This window comes from Odocoileus virginianus, chromosome 13, assembly GCF_023699985.2.
Source record: "Odocoileus virginianus isolate 20LAN1187 ecotype Illinois chromosome 13, Ovbor_1.2, whole genome shotgun sequence".
Classification (NCBI taxonomy): domain Eukaryota; kingdom Metazoa; phylum Chordata; class Mammalia; order Artiodactyla; family Cervidae; genus Odocoileus; species Odocoileus virginianus.
This window is the reverse complement of record NC_069686.1, coordinates 8,698,149-8,719,387: the sequence shown is the minus strand read 5'-3', so window position 1 is coordinate 8,719,387 and position 21,239 is coordinate 8,698,149. Positions and strand designations below refer to the sequence as shown.

The 21,239-nt window shown below is 35.5% G+C and overlaps 1 protein-coding gene across 7 annotated transcripts in view; it reads right to left on the bottom strand.

Annotated features, from left to right (window-relative positions):
* Positions 1–21,239, bottom strand: part of PDE1A (phosphodiesterase 1A) — a 378,552-nt gene that overhangs the window by 112,522 nt on the left and 244,791 nt on the right. For all 7 annotated transcript variants that reach the window (XM_020888672.2, XM_070475918.1, XM_020888668.2 and 4 more), the window contains one exon: positions 6,526–6,639. In XM_020888672.2, the coding sequence (XP_020744331.1) occupies positions 6,526–6,639 (114 nt within the window). The remainder of the gene's footprint in view (positions 1–6,525; positions 6,640–21,239) is intronic.

Here is a 21,239-nt window from a genome sequence, read left to right as displayed (position 1 = left end):
TTCAAGAGAGATTTTGTGCTTTGATTTATCTTAACTGAAATCCTGCAGTTGTTAAAACTTAGTGGGAAAAGATATGTATGTATATGTGTATGTGTGTGTGTGTATAGGGGAGAATTAAACCAATTCACAATTTCTATTCTATCCTGCTTTATCATGTTTTAATCTTTTTTTGAAGTCCAGCCCGCTCCAAATGCCTCTCTTGAATACTTACTGAAACATTTTTTTCTAGAAAGAGAATTTTCTAATAAAAAATCTCAGAAGTCATCAGTATTTTTAAAGTTTAAAAGAAACTAAATGCTTACTCAATTATCTCTGTTTTACTAATATCCCTAAGGCAAATGCAGTTTTAAAAATTATATACACATGGCAAAAAAAGTATCTCAGCTTGATGCTGTGTCTTACTAAGTGAGAAAGTTAGTTGTGTCTGACTCTTTGAGACCCCATGGACTATACACATGGAATTCTCCATGCAAGAATACTGGAGTGGGTAGTCATTACTTCTCCAGCGGAACTTCCCAATCCAGGGATTAACCCAGGTCTCCAACATTTCAGGTGGACTCTTTACCAGCTGAGCCACAAGGGAAGCCCCAAAATACTGGATTGGTTAGCCTATCCTTTCTCCAGGTCATCTTCCCAACCAGGAATCAAACCAAGGTGTCCTGCAGAGCAGGCGGATTCTTTACCAATTGAGCTATCAGGGAAGCCCTGTGTCTTACTAAGTCTATAGGAAATCAAACCATTTCAAGTATTTTTCCTCTAAAATTTCTTGAGCTGATATTTTAATCATCAAACTAGTTTTAGAAGATATGTACAAAATAATGTTGGGTCTAAGCAGTAGCATGATGACAAATAGTTAACCACATATTCACCAGGAAAAAAAAAAATCCTGATTTGTATCATTTGCCAATTTTTGTAGTATAAATACTCTTCAGTTCAGTTCAGTTCAGTTGCTCAGTCGTGTCTGACTCTTTGCAACCCCATGAATCACAGCATGCCAGGCCTCCCTGTCCATCACCAACTCCTGGAGTTTACTCAAACTCATGTCCATCAAGTCGGTGATGCCATCCAGCATCTCATCCTATGTCATCCCCTTCTCCTCCTGCCCACAATCCAGCCTAGCATCAGGGTCTTTTCAAATGAGTCAACTCTTTGCATCAAGTGGCCAAAGTATTGGATCTTCAGCTTCAGCATCAGTGCTTCCAATGAACACCCAGGACTGATCTCCTTTAGGATTCACTGGTTGGATCTCCTTGCAGTCCAAGGGACTCTCAAGTCTTCTCCAACAGCACAGTTCAAAAGCATCAATTTTTCAGCGCTCAACTTTCTTCACAGTCCAACTCTCACATCCATACATGACCACTGGAAAAACCATAGCCTTGACTAGATGGACCTTTGCTGGCAAAGTAATGTCTTTGTTTTTTAATATGCTGTCTAGGTGGGTCATAACTTTCCTTCCAAGGAGTAAGCGTCTTTTAATTTCATAGCTGCAATCACCATCTGCAGTGATTTTGGAGCCCCCCAAAATATCTGACACTGTATCCACTGTCTCCCCATCTATTTCCCATGAAGTGATAGGACCAGATGCCATGATCTTTGTTTTCTGAATGTTGAGTTTTAAGCCAACTTTTTCACTCTCCTCTTTCACTTTCATCAAGAGGCTTTTTTAGTTCCTTTTCACTCTCTGCCATAAGGGTAGTGTTGTCTGCATATCTGAGGTTATTGATATTTCTCCTGGCAGTCTTGATTTCAGCTTGTGCTTCTTCCAGCCCAGCATTTCTCATGATGTACTCTGCATAGAAGTTAAATAAGCAGGGTGACACTATACAGCCTTGACCTACTCCTTTTCCTATTTGGAACCAGTCTGTTGTTCCATGTCCAGTTCTAACTGGTGCTTCCTGACCTGCATACAGGTTTCTCAAGAGGTGGGTCAGGTGGTCTGGTATGCCCATTTCTTTCAGAATTTTCCACAGTTTATTGTAATCCACACAGTCAAAGGCTTTGGCATAGTCAATAAAGCAGAAATAGATGTTTTTCTGGAACTCGCTTGCTTTTTCGATGATCGAGCAGATGTTGGCAATTTGATCTCTGTTTCCTCTGCCTTTTCTAAAACCAGCTTGAACATCTGGAAGTTCACGGTTCATGTATTGCTGAAGCCTGGCTTGGAGAATTTTGAGCATTATTTTACTAGCGTGTGAGATGAGTACAATTGTGTGCTAATTTGAGCATTCTTTGAGATTGCCTTTCTTTGGGATTGGAATGAAAGCTGACTTTTTCCAGTCCTGTGGCCACTGCTGAGTTTTCCAAATTTGCTGGCTTATTGAGTGCAGCACTTTCACAGAATCATCTTTCAGGATTTGAAATAGCTCAATTGGAATTCCATCACCTCCACTAGCTTTGTTTGTAGTGATGCTTTCTAAGGCCCACTTGACTTCACATTCCAGGATGTCTGGCTCTAGGTGAGTGATCACACCATCGTGATTATCTGGGTCATGAAGATCTTTTTTGTACAGTTCTTCTGTGTATTCTTGCCAGCTCTTTTTAATATCTTCTGCTTCTGTTAGGTCCATGCCATTTCTGTCCTTTATGGAGCCCATCTTTGCATGAAATGTTCCTTTGGTATCTCTAATTTTCTTGAAGAGATCTCTAGTCTTTCCCATTCTATTGTTGTCCTCTATTTCTTTGCATTGATGGCTGAGGAAGGCTTTCTTATCTCTCCTTGCTATTCTTTGGAACTCTGCTTTCAAATGGATATACCTTTCCTTTTCTCCTTTGCTTTTCAATTTCCTTCTTTTCACAGCTATTTGTAAGGCACCTCAGACAACCATTTTGCCTTTTTGCATTTCTTTTTCATGGGGATGGTCTTGCTCCCTGTCCCCTGTACAATGTCATGAACCTCCGTCCATAGTTCATCAGGCACTCTGTCTATCAGATCTAGTCCCTTAAATCTATTTCTCACTTCCACTGTATAGTCATAAGGGATTTGATTTAGGTCATACCTGAATGGTCTAGTGGTTATCCCTACTTTCTTCAGTTTAAGTCTGAATTTAGCAATAAGGAGTTCATGATTTGAGCCACAGTCAGCTCCCAGTCTTGTTTTTGCTGACTGTATAGAGCTTCTCCATCTTTGGCTGCAAAGAATAGAATCAATCTGATTTCAGTGATGACCATCTGGTGATATCCATGTGTAGAGTCTTCTCTTGTGTTGTTGGAAGAGGGTGTTTGCTATGACCTGTGTCTTCTCTTGGCAAAACTCTATTAGCCTTTGCCTTGCTTCACTCTGTACTCCAAGGCCAAATTTGCCTGTTACTCCAGGTGTTTCTTGACTTCCTACTTTTGCATTCCATAAATACTCTATCTATAGGCAATTTCAAGCAAACAATGTTTAAGGCAGAGTTGAGAAAAGATGTAACCACAGTCAACCAACCAATGGGCCTGACAATCCTGATATTATGTGAGCTTTCATCAAAACTCCAGGAAGTCTCTAAAATCACCTTTTTGTCAGATGTGAATAAAAGGATGCAGATGAGAATTATGCTTAAACCCAGCCTTTAGAGTCAGGCGCCAAGACCTAACTCTACTCTTTAAATTATCCTCTGTGTATCTTGCATAAGCCATCTAACTTTCCTGTGACTCTCTTTGCTCATATGTAAAATGGTAATAATATGTTTTAATCTCATTAGAATTCCTATGATTATTAAATGAAATAGTACATTAAAATGCTTAGAAGAGATCTTGTCATATAGCTATAATAATAGGCTATTAGTAATAAATGTTAGGTACTATTTTTCTAGATTTTACAATCTAACTATCAGAATATTTTACACATTGTCATCTAAATCTTTCAGGGTTCATTGAACCTTGCTTGATAACAATACTCTGCCAGTTACAGAGGGATTAGCACTAAGAAAGATGTCATATGTTACTTACTAGTCCCAATTTTGTCAAAGTCTAGGTTTGTGGCCTTTGGCAAACCAGTTTACTTCAGGAGATTTGGTTCTTTCACTAGTAAAATACAGAAAGTAATGATCACCCTGCCAACTACACAGGACTGTGGTGAGATTACTATAAGTTAATGAAACTAAGAATTCTTGGAAGATGGTACATATGTGGGATGTTATTATTAATCTAATTTAAAATTCATGATGCTATTGAAGCATTAAAATAAAAGAGTGAGAGGTTTTGTGTCATTTGAGTAAGCATTTGGAAATAATGTGTTGTTAAGAGCTGGGATGTTTTGTTGTATTGTAAAGATGAAAAAAAAAACCCACATTTGTATCCTGAAGTAGTGAAGCATTTTTTTCTTCCCACAAAAGAGCAAGTTTCAAGTGAAAAGGAACTATACTTTGAAATATAACATATGTTTAAATGAATTAAGGATCCTGGGGAACTAAGTTAAAAATATCTATGAAATCATAATTTTCTAGGAAAGGAAATATAAAGGAAAAATTAATAAATAAAGCACATAATATTTTGTCAAAATGGATGGTATTATGTCATTACAAGATAAATAGTGTAAATTTCCAAATAATTATTAAAGGCAAAATTTCATAAGTTTTATAAATAAGTATAAAAAATGAAATGTCCAGGACAGATTGAAGAAATTTTAAATTAAGTTCAGTCAACTTGTAAACAAGAAAAAGCACACACAAAAAAGAAGGCAAGGAAATTATAGGAAAAATATTTGATTTTTAAAAAAATTTACCCATTGAATCTCTGTTCATGTATAAGAATCATATACATTTATATACATTCAGTGATAGCTAACTAAAAATCATTCTAAAAGTGTGCCTATGATTTTTTACTCTTAATTTATGACTTCACACTGTGCTTTAACAGAGGAGTTCTGTTCTAGAGAAAAACAATCACTGTGTAGCCTGGTCTTCACCACACCCTTTTTAATCAGTTACCAGTAAAAATTCCTATGGCCTAAAATTTAAATGTTGGTATATGATATGGGAAGACCAAGTTTCCTTGTTGAGTGGAAAAATCAAAATGAAAGTTATGAATAGTATGTTATCTTCTATGAGAGCCAGAGGGGAAAATATGAAATAAAAATTTGTAAGAAATCACTGAAAATACTCATAAGAAATTTATGAGTTAGGGAACTTGACTAGGAAACAGGTGGATAAAGACTTTCATAAGGTACCATTTTATATTGTTTTGATTTTTGATTTGTGAATTTATTACCTACTAAATAACATGTGTGTGTGTGTGTGTGTGTGAGTCCAGTACACCTCAATGTCACATCTGATTTAACACTTGTCACCTGCCCCACGCTCAGGCCTGACCAGAGGAGACACGTGTGATGGATTCAGCCTCCGTGTTTGGTCCCCTGTCCCACTCACCGTGCGGCTTCTTCTTGTTCAGCAATGTGGTGGGGTAGACAGGGGTCAAAGGGTCTTACAAGACTGGTGGGTTTGCTGTCATCTGCATGACACATACCCAAATGCTGATTACTTTTTCTCTCCTGAGGAGTTTCCGTGCTTCCTTCAGAGACAGCACCCTACACCAACTGGGTACCTTGTTCTTTGATATTTATGCTGAATTTTTGATTCCTACTCTGTCTTCTATATCAACAATCAGCCCACAAAGTCTGTTTTTTACCCTCTGAAATCTGTATCTGTTGGACAATGCCTTCAAAAGACCTCTCCTCCACCTGCCTCTTGACTTTGAAAAACTCAGTACCTTTTCTGTACCAACATCTGGAAGTACATTCTCTTTCAACAGGATCCCTCAACAATTCTCCTTTAGGCGAAGGTTTCTTAACCTCTATGGTATTAACATCTGGGGCTAGATAATTCTTTTTTGTGGGGGATTTTCCTGTGCATATTATGATGTTTAGTGGCACCCTTGACTTCCACCTGTTAAAACAGTAGCTAGCTCCCATCAGCCAAACCAAGAGTGTCTCCAGAAATCGCCCAATGACACCTTGAAAGCAAATGGCCTGATTGAGCACCATAGGACTAAGGTAATAATATTCTTCAAATGAATTCCCATTTCTGAATCTCCTTACCACTCTGGTATTAATAATTATCAGGCTGGATGATGGAGTTTAGATGATTATCAAATACACATGGGGAACCGCACTTAGCAAGCCCTTATACAGTGTCTGATAGATACCTCTCATGATATGGACATGTGACACCTGTTTTCTCAGAAGGAACTCTGAAATCTTGAGATAATAGGGAAACTTATATCAGTGAAAATCAGCATAAGCTTACATCTGTCTCTGACATTTAAAACTCTGGGCCTAAGGACTGTGAGAGCAGGGGGAGAGGAGACTTTAATTTGCTTATTACTTTATTGATTGACTGTTTTGTATTATTCAAGCATTTAGATTAAAATGTGTATTTTTTGGAAGAAAGAATCATAGTTCTTAATACGGCTACATCAAGAAGAACATTTTAAGTTTTAATAAGATTTTGATTTTGGTTTCTTAGCCAAGATATGAAAGCAGGGTCAAGAAAACAGGGGGAAAAAGGAGACAAGCAAAAAAGTTAAAAGGGCAAGGAGGTTAAAACTTACCTTGTTTCATCAATATAAACTGCTTCCAACACAGATGCTGCATATTCAATATTCTTCTTTAAGTCGACGACATTAACGTCACCTTTTTCCAGCTGCTTCACTAAGCATCTTAGTCTATTTCAAAAAGGAGCCAAAAAAAGAAAAAGAAAGAGATTTATCATGACTATAAGGGAAAGAGTCAATATTAAATATACAAATTGGGTTAAACTTTCAACTTATCTTTCCAGGTTATTAATTAGCAATATGTCCAGGTATATTTGAGGTATAATTAAGATCAATCTTTATTACTTAAACAACTATCAGAAATTATATTCACCTCTCAATAATATTAAGACTATAGGTTGCAGGTTTATGTACCATATTTCAAACACACTTTTTCTGAAAATTCAAACAATATAGGTTATTTTCATAAAAGTATTTTTAATACTAGAATTTATTCTATGGTGGTTGTGCTTCTTCAGAGTTGGCAATAAGAAATACGTAACAGGTACTCTTTTGACCACTATTGTATCAATTATTCACTGTTTATAGCAGTAGAAACAAAAATAAAAGGCAAAAGATTCAAGAAAATATAATTAAGATGAGAAAAAACATATGTATACAAGCTTAGTGGTTTTATTGCAATGATTTTTCAGTCAAGGCAAAACTACAAAATGTTTTCTCATGTTTTTGCCCATAGAATCATGTATCACAACTGTTTGAGAAATTTTAAAGCATTTCTGGATCTCTGACTCAGAAACTGTGATGTAATTAATACTGTTGTTTTAAGACACTACATTTTGAAATAATTTTTTAGGCAGAAATAGATATCTCAGGGAGTGAAATAGTACAAATTATCTCAATAATTTTCTAACACTTGTAGAAATTTCTATGCACTAACTATAAACCAAGTGTTTCTAAAGATACTTCCCTTTACTAAAAAGAAAAAGAAGACATGTTCTTTAGTCACTATACACTATAAACAAGCATTGTGAATACAATTCACCCATTTTCCTGTCAGCAGGCAGAATTTAATTTCTTGAGAAAAGGTATTTCAGAGAAAATAGAATACATCTACTTTTAGGCACTGCCTTAAAGATAGTATAACAGATTCTCTGAAAACTTACTTTGGATGATTTCCAATACCACGGTTTAGGGTATCAAGACAAGTTACAAATTTCAGCAGTGGTATTTTGCATTTCTTCATCCATAAGAAACTTTATTTCTCCATGGAAAAGAGCCATACCTAGCTTAAAACTTCTTATTCAGGCAACTACAATTACTTTTTGTATCACATATTTTTGTATGATAAAATTTTAGCAAACAACAACATTGCAAAATAAATTCCATGTGTCAATAAATGTCTTATTTGTCCAGAGTCAGCAAAGCAAAACAAAATAAATATCAATGACTAAAACAGGTTACTTAGAAAAATTAAGCCTGGCTCTGAGGCTTGTGTAAAATATGGAATATGATAATAATGGAGCAACACATAGAGTTTTAGGGGATTTTTGTAATTCTATAATCCAAACACATTGTACTTAGTAAAATTTCCTTTTATGTAGAAAGTAAAAGAAAGAGTTTCATACTTTGAAACAGCTTAAAAATATACCACTCATGTATCCTTAGCACTTTAGGGATTAGAGGGAGCTGCCTCACCTGAAAAAGTCTAAAAAAATCTAGTTAATGTCATAAATAATGCTAAATGACTCAAGGTTTTCCTTCCAAAATCAGGAACAAGATTCTACTCTCACCACAGATATTCATAATTGCACTGGATCTTTTAGCCAAAGCCACAAGGCAAGAATAAAAGGTATTCATATTGGAAAGAAAGAAATAAAACTGTCTTTGTTCACAGACAATGTGATTGTCTAAGTAGCAAATCTGAGGAAATATACCAAAGAGTTACTAGAAGTGATAAAATGTTATAAATGATTTTAACAAGTTTACAATATAAAAAGATACAAAAATTAATATCATGCTATAGAATAATAATGAACAATCTGAAATTAAAATATAAAACAATACTATTTACAATAGTTCTGAAAATGCAAAATTCCTAGTTATAAATCTGACAAAGTATGTGCAAGCCCTATACACTGAAAACTATAGAACATCACTGAAAGGAAAAATAGTAGATCTAAATAAATGGAAAGATATACCCATGCTTATGGATTGAAAGACTTTATATTGTTTTCATGTCATTTCTCCAAAAATTTATTTATAGATTCAGTGTAAACCCAGTAAATATTCCAGTGGGCTCTCTTGTTATTATATATATTGACATGTTGATTCTGAAATTCACATTGAATCAAGGAGCTAGAATAGTCAAATTTAACAAAAAGAACAAAGTTGGGGAATTTACACTACTTCAAGACATAAGCCTTCAAGACATTCTAAAGCTACAGTAGTCAGTACAGTATAAATGGCACAATACACTGCATTATTAGCACCAAGAAAATACAATAGGTAAATCAATAGATTTATAAAGTTAAAAATAGACCCACAAATATATAGTTAATTTATTTTGGGAAAAGACACAAAGATAATTTAGAGGAAAAAGGATAACCTTCACAACAAGTTATACTGGATAACTAGAAATATCCATGTGTAAAAGGAACTTTGTTTCATCCCTGCATTGCAGATCTAAATGTATATCCTAAAACTATAAACGTAGAAGAAAACATAAGAGAAAATGTTTGTGATCTTGGTTAAGCCAAAGATGTCGTACATACAACGCCTGCAATGAAATAATGAGTTGAACTTTAACCAATATTAAGAACTTCCAATCACAGACTAGGAGAAAATATTTGTACATCATATATCTGATAAAGGATTTTCAAAAAACATGTTAAGAACTTGCAAATCTAAATAATAAGATAAATAATCCAATACAAAATCTGCTAATGATTTTTTCATATCACCAAAAATGATATATTCATGGCAAATATGAAAAGATGCTCAAAATCAGTGGTCACCCGAAAAATTCAAATAAAATAACAAGGAAATATAATCAAATACTTTTTAGAATGACTAAAATTAAAATAACTGATCATACCAAATACTTGCAAAGATGTGAAGCAATTTAAACTACCACACACAGCTTCTGGTAATGTAAATAAGTGGAATCAATTTGGAAAACAATTGCCCAAAAAGTTAAACATGTATCTGACTCAACTGTTCTATTCTTTGGTGGAGAGAAGAATAAATATATGTCCTTACAAATACTTGGACATAAATGTTCATAGCAGCTTTATTTGTAACAGACCCAAACTGGAAGCAAACCAAATGTTCATCCACAAGTAAAGAGAAAACAAACTGGGCCATATCCATCCAAAGAAGTTTTACTTAGCAATATAATGAATAAACTGTTGATACACACAATGACGTGACTGAACAATAACTATGGTGAGTGAGATAGGATATATATGAATTTGTATAAAATTTTTAAATGCAATCTGTTCTTATTGAGACAGGAAGCAGATCAGAGGTTGCCCGGGAATTAGGAGGTAGAGATGAAGGAAGAGAGGAAGGGAAAGATTACAAAGGAGCTGGAAGAAATTTTGATGGTAATGGAAATGTTAATTTTCTTGATTGTGGTGATGGTTTCATAGGTGCATACATATGTTCATACTTATCAAATTATAAATTATAAAATGAAATATGTAATTTGAGATATAAAATGGATATGTGCAAAATAGATGCTTCTGTTACATGTCTGTACTTTTAATCAATTCCATTAAAATACTTAAATTTTTAATATATAATATCAAAGACACGGAAACACTCTATAGCAGCATTAAACTGCTCATGGTTTTTCTCCAAAAAGAAAGGCACTAATCTTTTTTTTTTTTTTTTTAAGAAAGGCACTAATCTTTGATAATTCATGAGACTTTTAAAATCAGCCTGAGTATTATGTACTGAACAGGTTTTGATGTTCTTAGCTTTTTGGTGGGACTACTTCCTCACCTTATAAGGATCAGAACACTTAAAAGAAGCCAGCAATGAAAATAGAAACCATCTTTGAAAATAATTGATTAGATCTGTGATCCAATCAAGCAGTCACAGAAAAAAAGCAATTTCTACTTTTGAACAAAGAGTACTGAGCTGTAGAAAATGATTTGAGTATTTTTATTCAAATATAGAACTGCCACTTTCCAAATGAAAAAATATGCAATGTAAAATGATGTAGCTTTCAGAATCAAGTACTTCATAGACTCTAAACTTAGCTTCTAAGATATTGCTATAAAACCCTATCTTGCAAAAGAACCACTTACATAATAAGGATATTATCCTGAAAAATCCCATGTGTCTATGCATGTCTTCATTAATTCTAGGATAAAAATGCCCAGGATATCTCTAATGCTGTAAAGCATGAATGATGTGTATGTTAATAATTTTAACTTAAAAAAGAATTGAAAATAATCATGCTTCTATCAGTGTCCCTATTTTTTACATAATTGAAATACAAAAGAGGGAAGGATGTGGTTGTAAGAATGCCACACTAGGAAGCAGAAGTGGTAATGCTAAAGGAACATCTACAGTGATATTAACATTAAAATATGGCCACACACAGAAGTGCACAAAGACATACAAACTGGGACTGCCAGAACTAGAAGCTGCTATGTCATTTTCAGTAAGTCCTGCTTGCCTCTAATTGTAACATGATTAAAAAATGATGACAAGAAGCCATTATTTAGTGAAGTTTTCTTGTCTATTCTGCAGGTCAATGCTTAGGAAATTAAAGTCTAACCTTAGTCGAAAAAGCAAGGCTTATAAATTGAAAGTCTTTTTAAGAAACTTTTTTTCCCACAAAGGCCAATGTTACTGTTGTAAAATCCCTTGATATCTTTATTTTATAGAATAAATAACTCCCAAAACAATTGGCATCACTGAAAAAATGGGAACAATTGTATGGCAAACATTATTGGCCTTTAAAATATATTTACATTCTACGTTTAAAGAAGCAAAATGACCCCACTGAAGTGGAGAACATAGAATGGAAAAATGAATTTTTGAGTGCAAAGAAATATATAATTTTTCTTCCTTTTCTTCCAAATCACATTTTGGGTTAACTATTTAACACTTTACTTCAAGAGAGTACTTTTTATTACAGAAATGGGCACTGCATAGTTCCCAACATTTTAAAGTATTCCTTTTAAGTACAGAGATACAAACACTGGAATAGTTAGAAATGCTTTCAAGATCAATTTTGTTCCTCCTTAGAGGCAAAGAACAATAAGACCATATTAACTTTAAAGGGAGAACCAATCATTTATACCTGGTTACTGTCACACCTCTGAAATACTACAGGCTATATCAACTCAAGGATTTTCTTTAAAATCACATACTTAAAGAACTATGTATAGTAAATACATATGTAAATACACATGTATTTAAATATATTTAAATATTTGACTATATAAATACACATTTAAAATATATATTTGTAAAAATATAAAATATTTGTAAACTCCATTTTTATATAGTAAATATATTTATATATTAAGTAGATAAATATATTTATATTTTATATATATATTTAAATCTATCTGTTCTGATGAAGAAAAAGTAGTGACTCTCACCTACGACTAAGTATTTATTTAAACCAGGGAAGAAAGGTTAGAGATAGGGTGTACACACAGCAGACCCACTGAAGGGCAGTTAACATTTTACGTCATTCTCTTGGACCTTGGAAGACACATGCTTAGCTCTGAGCTCACGTGGCCCCTCTGTGTTAAATGTCTTTCACTTGCCCCTTCAGATCCATCTGTTGGGCTCTGCCCTGCTCCTGGCCCTGAGGGGGAGAATGCAGAGACCTCAGCAGACCTTGGATCTGGTTTCAGGAAACAGGAGGAAGGGAGGCGTGAAGGCCCTGTTATTCTTCTCTCCTCCCTGGAGAGGCACCCACCACAGAAGGTCATTTGTCAGACAACCCTCTCCCAGTCCCCTCTCAATCTCTCTCTCGTTCTCTTTTCAAGTATAACACATCCCTTGGAGCCTAATGTTATCAGCCCAGAGGTATTGCATTACCCTGGTAGTTCCCTACATGGGTGTAACAACTTTAAATATTCTTTTTATTAGTTACTCCTCAAATTATGTTTTTACTATGTCAATCTTCTTTACCTAACTTCTACGACACTCCCTACAGCACCATCTTCTCATACCAGAGACGTTCAATATAGTTCTACTGTGGTGTTGTAAAGACTGTAGGGCTAGGGCTTTAAAGTCAGTGGGGGCTCACTCAACTTACATTCACTTTTTCCTGGTATTCCTGGAGAGAAGCAACACCCTAAATAGAGGGCTACTTCCAGCTTTCTGTAGTGATCAGCTTTAGAGTGAGCTCTGCCCAGGGAAACTGCACATAATGCTGAGGACCAGATGCTCCATAGGAGAGGCAGGAGAACCGTGGGACTAAATTGCCACCCTCACACAGGAGGAGCCTGATTCTGGAAAGGAGTGTTTATGGGGGTTGGCTGATGCTAGCTGGGTCAGAGAATGTGTGATATCATTTTTCTAATTTAAAGGAAAGAAATAGACAAGAGAAGAACTGTGGTTTGCAGTGGAGCCTGAAGGACTAAAAAATGCCTTTATTACTGTTCACCCCTGAAACATCATTAACATAACATAAACAGACTGAAAACATAAAAGAGATAGAAGGAGAAAGAACAGAAGATAATAGAGCAAAGAAAAGCTTATAATACAGTTTCTGGAAAAATAGTGAAATATGGTAACTGATTCAGCAGATACCAAGAAAGACAAACAAGGCAAAGAGCTTTTGATGGGTGATCACTGAGAGAAGCAAGATGACTAATGTCCAGAGAAGCTCAGAATAGCTGAGAAAATAGGGATAGCAAAGATCTTGTAATCCAAGGATCTGTCTTCATGCTAAAAAAAAAATGGTGAAAATCTTTTCACAGCTTCGATTCCTTTCTCCACCCCAAGTAGCAGGAGATTATCCTTACCTACTCCTGTAGCAAACCTGGAAAAGAGACAAGATTGCCAGATTGGAAACAGGGAAATTAAATAAAAGTCAGCATATTGAGTGATGATACCTCAGGTTCCTTTCTCCCACCTATTTACAGAATGGAGATTGTGGGATTAACCACAGGAGAGACGGAAAAGTCCCAGACAAATAAAACTTTGGAAACAAAAGTTTGTCCTTGTTCTCCCTCCAACTTTCAGTGAAGCCCAGAAGGTGACAAGCACCACCTATGACAAAGAGATTCTAATCACTTTTCAGACCCATTCTACAATATTAATGGCCTGTTATCAATGAGCAAGCCTTGAAGAAAAACCCCAAACATGAAAGACATTGATATATCTAAATAAAATAAAGAAACTTACAAGAAACAGATATAATATCAAGATGAAGGGAAAACAAAAAACTCCAATCAAAAACTGACCACAATATCTTACTTCATACCTGTTAGATGGCTGCCATAAAAAAGACAACAAATAATGAACACTGGCAAGAATGTGGAGAAAGAGAACCCTAGTTCACTGATGATGGGAATATAATTTGTACAGTCACTATGGAAAAGAGTATGGAGGTTTCTGGCTATTTATCTAAATAAAATGAAAACACAAATTTGAAAACATATATACACACTAATGTTTATCACAGCATTATTTATAATAGCCAAGACATGAAAGTAAGTTAAGTATCCATTAACAGATGAATGGATAAAGAAAATGTGGTGTACACACACACACACACACACACACACACACAAACACACACACTTATATATAATGGAATATTACTCAGCCATGGAGAAAGAATGAAATTTTGTCATTTGCAACAACATGAATGAACCTGTAGGGTATTATGTTTAGCGAAATAAGTTGAACAGAGAAGGACAAACACTGTTTCATTTATATGTGAAATCTAAAAAATAAATGAATGAATATAACAAAACATAAACAGACTCATTAATAGAGAGAACAAACTATTTTATAATAACTTTAGATGGTGTATAATCTATGAAATTATTGACTCATTGTGTGGTATACCTGAAATTAATACAGCATTATGAATCAACTATACTTTATTTTACAAAAACTGAGAAAAATAGTGAAGAGATTCATCCATGAGAGAAGAATATGCTGTGACTTTTTAAAAATAGAATAAATAGTGATTAAAAAGCTCTTAGAAACTGAAACTGATGATTTACATAAAAATGTCAACAGAAGAGGTAGAGGATAATGTCTAATAACCCATGAAGTAGACATAAAGACAGCAAAATGAATAATAGAATAATAATGATAAGAAAATTAGAATGCTGGTTTTGGAGATCTAATATCTAATTAGCAAAATTATAGACACCAGGAATGGAGGAAATTCTCAAAACAAAAGGACAATTTCTAGAACTAAACATCTCTATTTTGTAAGGGTCCAACTAACCACTAGGGTCAGTTTCATGAGCATCCAACCTCAGAGTCATAGTGGACCTTGCAATTAGGAGAATCTCCCCCCCCAACCCTTGGTTTAGCACTTTACTGTCACTATTTTGAAATTCTTAATCATTTTTGAACAAGAAGTCCCACACTTTCAACTTGCACTGGGCCCTGTATATTATGTAGCTGGTCCTGAGGTCAACCTGCAATTCTATACTCAGTAAAACTATCAATCAAGCTTGAAGAAAGAATAAAGGCATTTTCAGATATTCAATGACTGTAAAAATCTGACTTTCTATGCATTCTATTTCAATAAGCAACTGGGAGATGCATTTGACCAAAACAAGAACATAGCAGGAACTTTAATACAGGGAAGTGAAAATGAGAAGTCTCCAAAGGAGATAATGTGTGCATCCTAGGAATTAACTAGTCCAGATTGAAGTAGGAGTACGGAAGAAAGGAAGTAGGAGGGAAGTCTCTGGGGGTAAAAATGGAACTGATGAACAAAGAAACTGATGGGATGTTTGGAACTTTGTTCTGACAGATCAGTTGAGCATAAAATTATAAAAATACACTGCTTATGAAATCAAGGAGAAAGAAAAAAATTATACAAGATATAAGTCATTTGATTGACTCTACTTGATTGAGAAGTGAATAATACTTACAAACCACACTGCTATAAACAGCAATGATTTTAAAACAAGATAAGATATAATAAAACTCTTTTGAGAAAATGAGGCTAGGGAAGTTGAAATTAACATACAATAGAAATTTCCTCTATTAACATTACAGATGTCAGTTGGTAAAGTCTGAAATTGATAAATCAAAAAATATAAAGGCATATTATTTGGAAATATGCTAAAGAAAAAATAGCTAAAATGAACTAAATCATTGAGATTATTTAATTCTGGGAAATTGATTGCTTTTTTTAATAATAATAAAAAGAGTTGTAATGAAATAATCCCCTATTAAAGTATAACATCTGATATATTGTTCACAAAACAATAATTGCTCACATTTAACTTAGAAGTCAAGTTCATTATTCAGTACTTTTGGAATCACTGGCCACGACAAATTTAAATGACTGAAAAATAGCAAGACATCAAAATTCATCCTGAATTGCAAGCAAAGACTTTAAAAGGGTACAAAATAACAAAACATCTCAATCATGATTTGATGATTATATTGAAGCCCAGGTGTTCTAGCCTCTTTTAGACACACAGTGAAGCCAAAGGAAAGAAAACAATACATAATAATTAAATATACACCTGTTCATCACATGTTCTAGGCTCATGGACTAAACTGACTGAAAACAGGCACATACAATTCAGATTTGAGGTAGACACAGAAAAGGAAATATGTGAAAAACAGAAAGGGAAATATGGGGAAATAGTATAAAATATGAGAGTAGAGTAAACTATGATGGCTGAATTTATTACATATTTTTGCAAAATCAGACAAAGGGGAAAAGCATAGTAAGCAGTGCTACAAAAGTCAGATGAAGATGTGGAGAATTAAAGTTAGTACAACTTGATGCTGGGAAAGTTCAAGGGCAGGAGGAGAAGGAGCAAAAAATGATGAAGTGATTAGATGGCATCACTGACTCAACGGACGTGAGTTTGAGCAAACTCTGGGAGCTAGTGAAGGACAGAGAAGCCTCGTGTGCTGCAGTCCATGGGATCACAAAGAGCTGGACACAATTAGTGACTGAACAACAACAAAGTTAGTAGACAAGAGGTTGAGCATGGAAACATGATAAATCCACGGTACTCCTAAAGCAATAAGGGATGGGAAACCAGCAAAGTCTACAACTATACTGGCTGGGCAAAGCAACTTTAGCATCAGTTCCACCAAAAATAGCAAAGGAATGTTTAAAAGTGTGTTTAGGACATTTATTCCTAATTAATGCAGTACTTGTACCAAAATGCTTCAAAAATACACTACCAGAGAAGGGAAATCATATTAAAATAGATCTTTAAAGAAATATGCCTGCAAAAATATGAAACTATGGAGAGAAAAGTCAACATGGATTTTTTTTCCAGTTTCAATAAATCATAAACATCAGAAAACCTAAGAAGCAGAAATATTTCCATGGAAAATACAGTTAAAATCCTACCAGCAAGCAGAGAAATAGAGAAGCTCTCCTGTTAATCTTATCACCCAGAGATAGGAAAACTGGGGTCAATTAAAGCAGAGTGTCTTGAAAGAGCAATCCTTCATTGGGATGAAATTGGTGACATGTTAATAATAAGTGACCAAACTGACTTTCAACAAATTGATCGAGAAGATGGCTTTTACTGCAAAGGTTGCTGTATGTATTAGATAAAATCATTTTATCCTAATTTGAATCATTTTCTCTCCCTATCCCTCCCCAAATTCCTCCCTCTTTCCCTCCCTCTTTTCCTGTCACTTATGACTCTCCTTCCCTTCTCCCTGCCGATCTCACCCACCTCCATATTATGTATGAATACTCTGGATTTCAAGACACTACTAAAATTGGAAGACAAAAATTCCTCTTTGATTTTGCAGAATCTTCCTTGCCTCCACAGAAATGTAACTTTCATATATATAATCTCTCAGGATCACTGAAAATAATTCTTTCCTTCTGAGATCTCAGGAACACTACATTGACATTGACAGAATCAGTTTTGAGAATGCATCATCACTAGTTTAAACTACTGAGTCCCAAATTTAGTACAGCTTAACAATAGGAACATTACCTGCTGGCCTCAGTGGTAAAGAATCTGCCTCAAATACAAGATAAGTGTTTGATCCCACAGTCGGGAAGATCCTCTGGAGAAGGAAATGGCAATGCACTTGACTATTCTTGCTAGGAGAATCCCATGGATAGAGGATGGATAGGAAGCGATGATCAAAACCATCCCCAAGAAAAAGAAATGCAAAAAGACAAGATGATTGTCTGAGGAGGCCTTACAAATAGCTGAGAAAAGAAGAGAAGCAAAAGTTAGAGAAAAGGAAAAATATATCCATCTGAATGCAGAGTTCCAAAGAACAGCAAGGAGAGATAAGAAAGCTTTCCTAAGTGATCAATTCAAAGAAATAGAGGAAAACAATAAATGGGAAAAACTAGAGATCTCTTCATTAAAACGAGAGATACTAAGCGAACATTTCATGCAAAGATGGTCTCAATAAAGGACAGAAACGGTATGGACCAAACAGAAGCAGAAGATATTAAGAAGAGGTGGCAAGAACGCACAGAAGAACTATACAAAAAATGACCCAGATCACCACAATGGTGTGATCACTCACCTAGAGCCAGGCGTCCTGGAGTGCAAAGTCAAGTGGGCCTTAGGAAGCATCACTATGAACAAAGCTAGTTGAGGTAATGGAATCCAACTGAACTATTTCAATTCCTGAAAGATGATGCTGTGAAAGTGCTGCACTCAATATGCCAGCAAATTTGGAAAACTCAGCAGTGACTACAGGACTGGAAAAGGTCAGTTTTCATTCCAATCCCAAAGAAAGGCAATCCCAAAGAATGCTCAAACTACCGCACAATTGCACTCATCTCACATGCTAGCAAAGTAATGCTCAAAATTCTCCAGCCAGGATTCAATAGCACGTGAACTGAGAACTTCCAGATGTTCAAGCTGAATTTAGAAAAGGCAGAGGAACCAGAGATCAAATTGCCAACATCTGTTGGATCATAGAAAAAGGAAGAAAATTCCATAAAAACATCTACTTCTACTTCATTGACTACACTAAAGCCTTTTACTGTGGATGAAAAGAAACTGTGGAAAATCCTTTAAAAGATGGGAATACCAAACCACGTTACCTGCCTCCTGAGAAATTGGTATGAAGGTCAAGAAGCAACAATTAGAACCAGACATAGAACAATGGACTGGTTCCAAATTGGGAAAGGAGTATGTGAAGGCTGTATATTGCACCTTGCTTATTTAACTTATATGCAGAGAACATCATGTGAAATGTCAGACTGGATGAAGCACAAACTGGAATCAAGATTGCAGGGAGAAATATCAATAACCTCGGATATGCAGATGGTACCACCTTATGGCAGAAAGTGAAGAGGGAGCTAAAGAGCCTCTTGATGAAAGTGAAAAATGAGGTGAAAAAGTTGGCTTAAAATTCAACACTCAAAAAATGAAGATCATAGCATCTGGTCCCATCATTTCATGTGAATAGATGGGGATACAATGGAAACAGTGACAGACTTTATTTTCTTGGGCTCCAAAATCACTGCTAGATGGTGACTGCAACCATGAAATTAAAAGACACTTGCTCCTTGGAAGAAAAGCTAAGACAGCCAGTTAAAAACAGAGACATTACTTGACTGACAAATGCCCATCTAGTCAAAGCTATGGTTTTTCCAGTAGTCATGTAGGATGTGAGAGTTGCATCATAAAGAAAGTTGAGCACCAAAGAATTGATGCTTTTGAACTGTGGTGTGGAGAAGACTCTTGAGAGTCCCTTGGACTGCAAGGAGTCAAACCAGTCAATCCTGAAGGAAATCAGTCCTGAATATTCATTGGAAGGACTGATGCTGAAGCTGAAACTCCAATACTTTGGCCACTTGATGTGAAGAACTGACTCATTTGAAAAGACCATGATGCTGGGAAAGATTGAAGGCGGGAGGAGAAGGGGATGACAGAGGATGAGATGGTTGGATGGAATCACCGACTTGATGGACATGAGTTTGAGCAAGCTCAGGGAGATGGTGATGGACAGGGAAGCCTGGTGTGCTGCAGTCCATGGGGTCACAAATAGTTGGAGATGACTCAGTAACTGAACTGAACAATAGGAATAAAAAGTAAAATATTCTAGAATGAATTAGTCATGTTCTACCCAGGAAACATAACAGCTGTGAACATTTAAAACTGAAAATTTAATTCTGAAAATTGATTACTGGGAGGATGGAAGATCATAAGACAACCAGGAAAATTGTGTAGATTCCTCTAAATAAGCAACTACTGGAGACTTTAGGAATCAAGGGGAAAAGACAAGGTCTCCAGATCCTTGCTGTTTTGGGAGCTCCTGTAGAAAAAAGGAGCACAGGAGGGGCATCTAGAATTACAGAAAAGATGCAACTGATACAAGGAAGGCTTCCTTAAGGCCAGAGAAGGAAGGAGAAATACAATGGCTTCTCTTTTCTTCCTCATTTATCCTTCAACCTCCTCAGTGTCTGCCTTTGGCTAAATTCAGCCAGATACCAGCTGACAAAGGAGGCTAGGAAATTCAGCTGTGATGATACAGAGCAGAGCAGGGATAGAACTAGGAGTAGACCCAAAGGCAGACAAGTCATACATCTGAATACACAGTAACCAGAAAGTGTCAAAAATCTTTTCTGAGATTTGGACATAAGGCAGAAAGGTGGGTAACATGTCTTCTCTCTCAGTTTGGACAAATCCAATCAAGAGTTATCAAGACGAATGCAGGTAGTTTAGCTTGCTATTGATTAAAGGATTCAGATTTAATGAAGTTATTTGTTCATTGTACTTACAGATCTCTGCCTTGTAGAAATCTATTGTAGAAGTGAACAATAGTTTTATCATCAGTGGAACAAACAACTTCACAGGTTTAAGACCTGTTTGTAAGCATTAGCCTGCTGTGCGTCTACCTCAGAAATCTTATCAGAACATTGTCTATGTACACCTTCTTAAATGTCTTTTGAACAAGTCATAACATCTTACTGATCTCCTCATTATTGATTTAAGGGAAAAATTGGTAGATATTTAATTTGTATTTGCATCACTCATGATTTTACCTTTTTGAAAAGTATATTTTAACAAAAGTATTACAAGTTATTGTACCATTTATCCCAACACCCTCAACACATAAAACAATGAAAAATGCAACTAAATCTAGAATGGAAGAAGGAACATAAAACTATAAAATATTTCCTCTCTCCCTTCCCTTCCTTTCTATTTCTTTTCTCTCTTTCTTTCTTAATTTCTTTCAGAACTAATAAAGACATAACTCTCATGAATTCCTATAGTATACGTGAAAAAAAAATTTTTAATGGCCCTATAAGAGATGCTCCAAATAGCAACTATTTGAGGAAACTGCACCTTCCTAGCAGATACACACAGCAGCATTGCTACCCTCAGTTCAGTTCAGTTGCTCCGTCGTGTCTGACTCTGTGACCCCATGGACTGCAGCATGCAGGCCTCCCTATCCATCACCAACTCCCAAAGCTTCTTCAAGCTCATGTCCATCAAGTCGGTGATGCCATCCAACCATCTCATCCTCTGTCATCCCCTTCTCCTCTTGCCTTCAATCTGAAAACCACAATCACAGAAAACTAACCAAACTAATCACATGGATCAGTATATCTAACTCAGTGAAACTATGAGCCA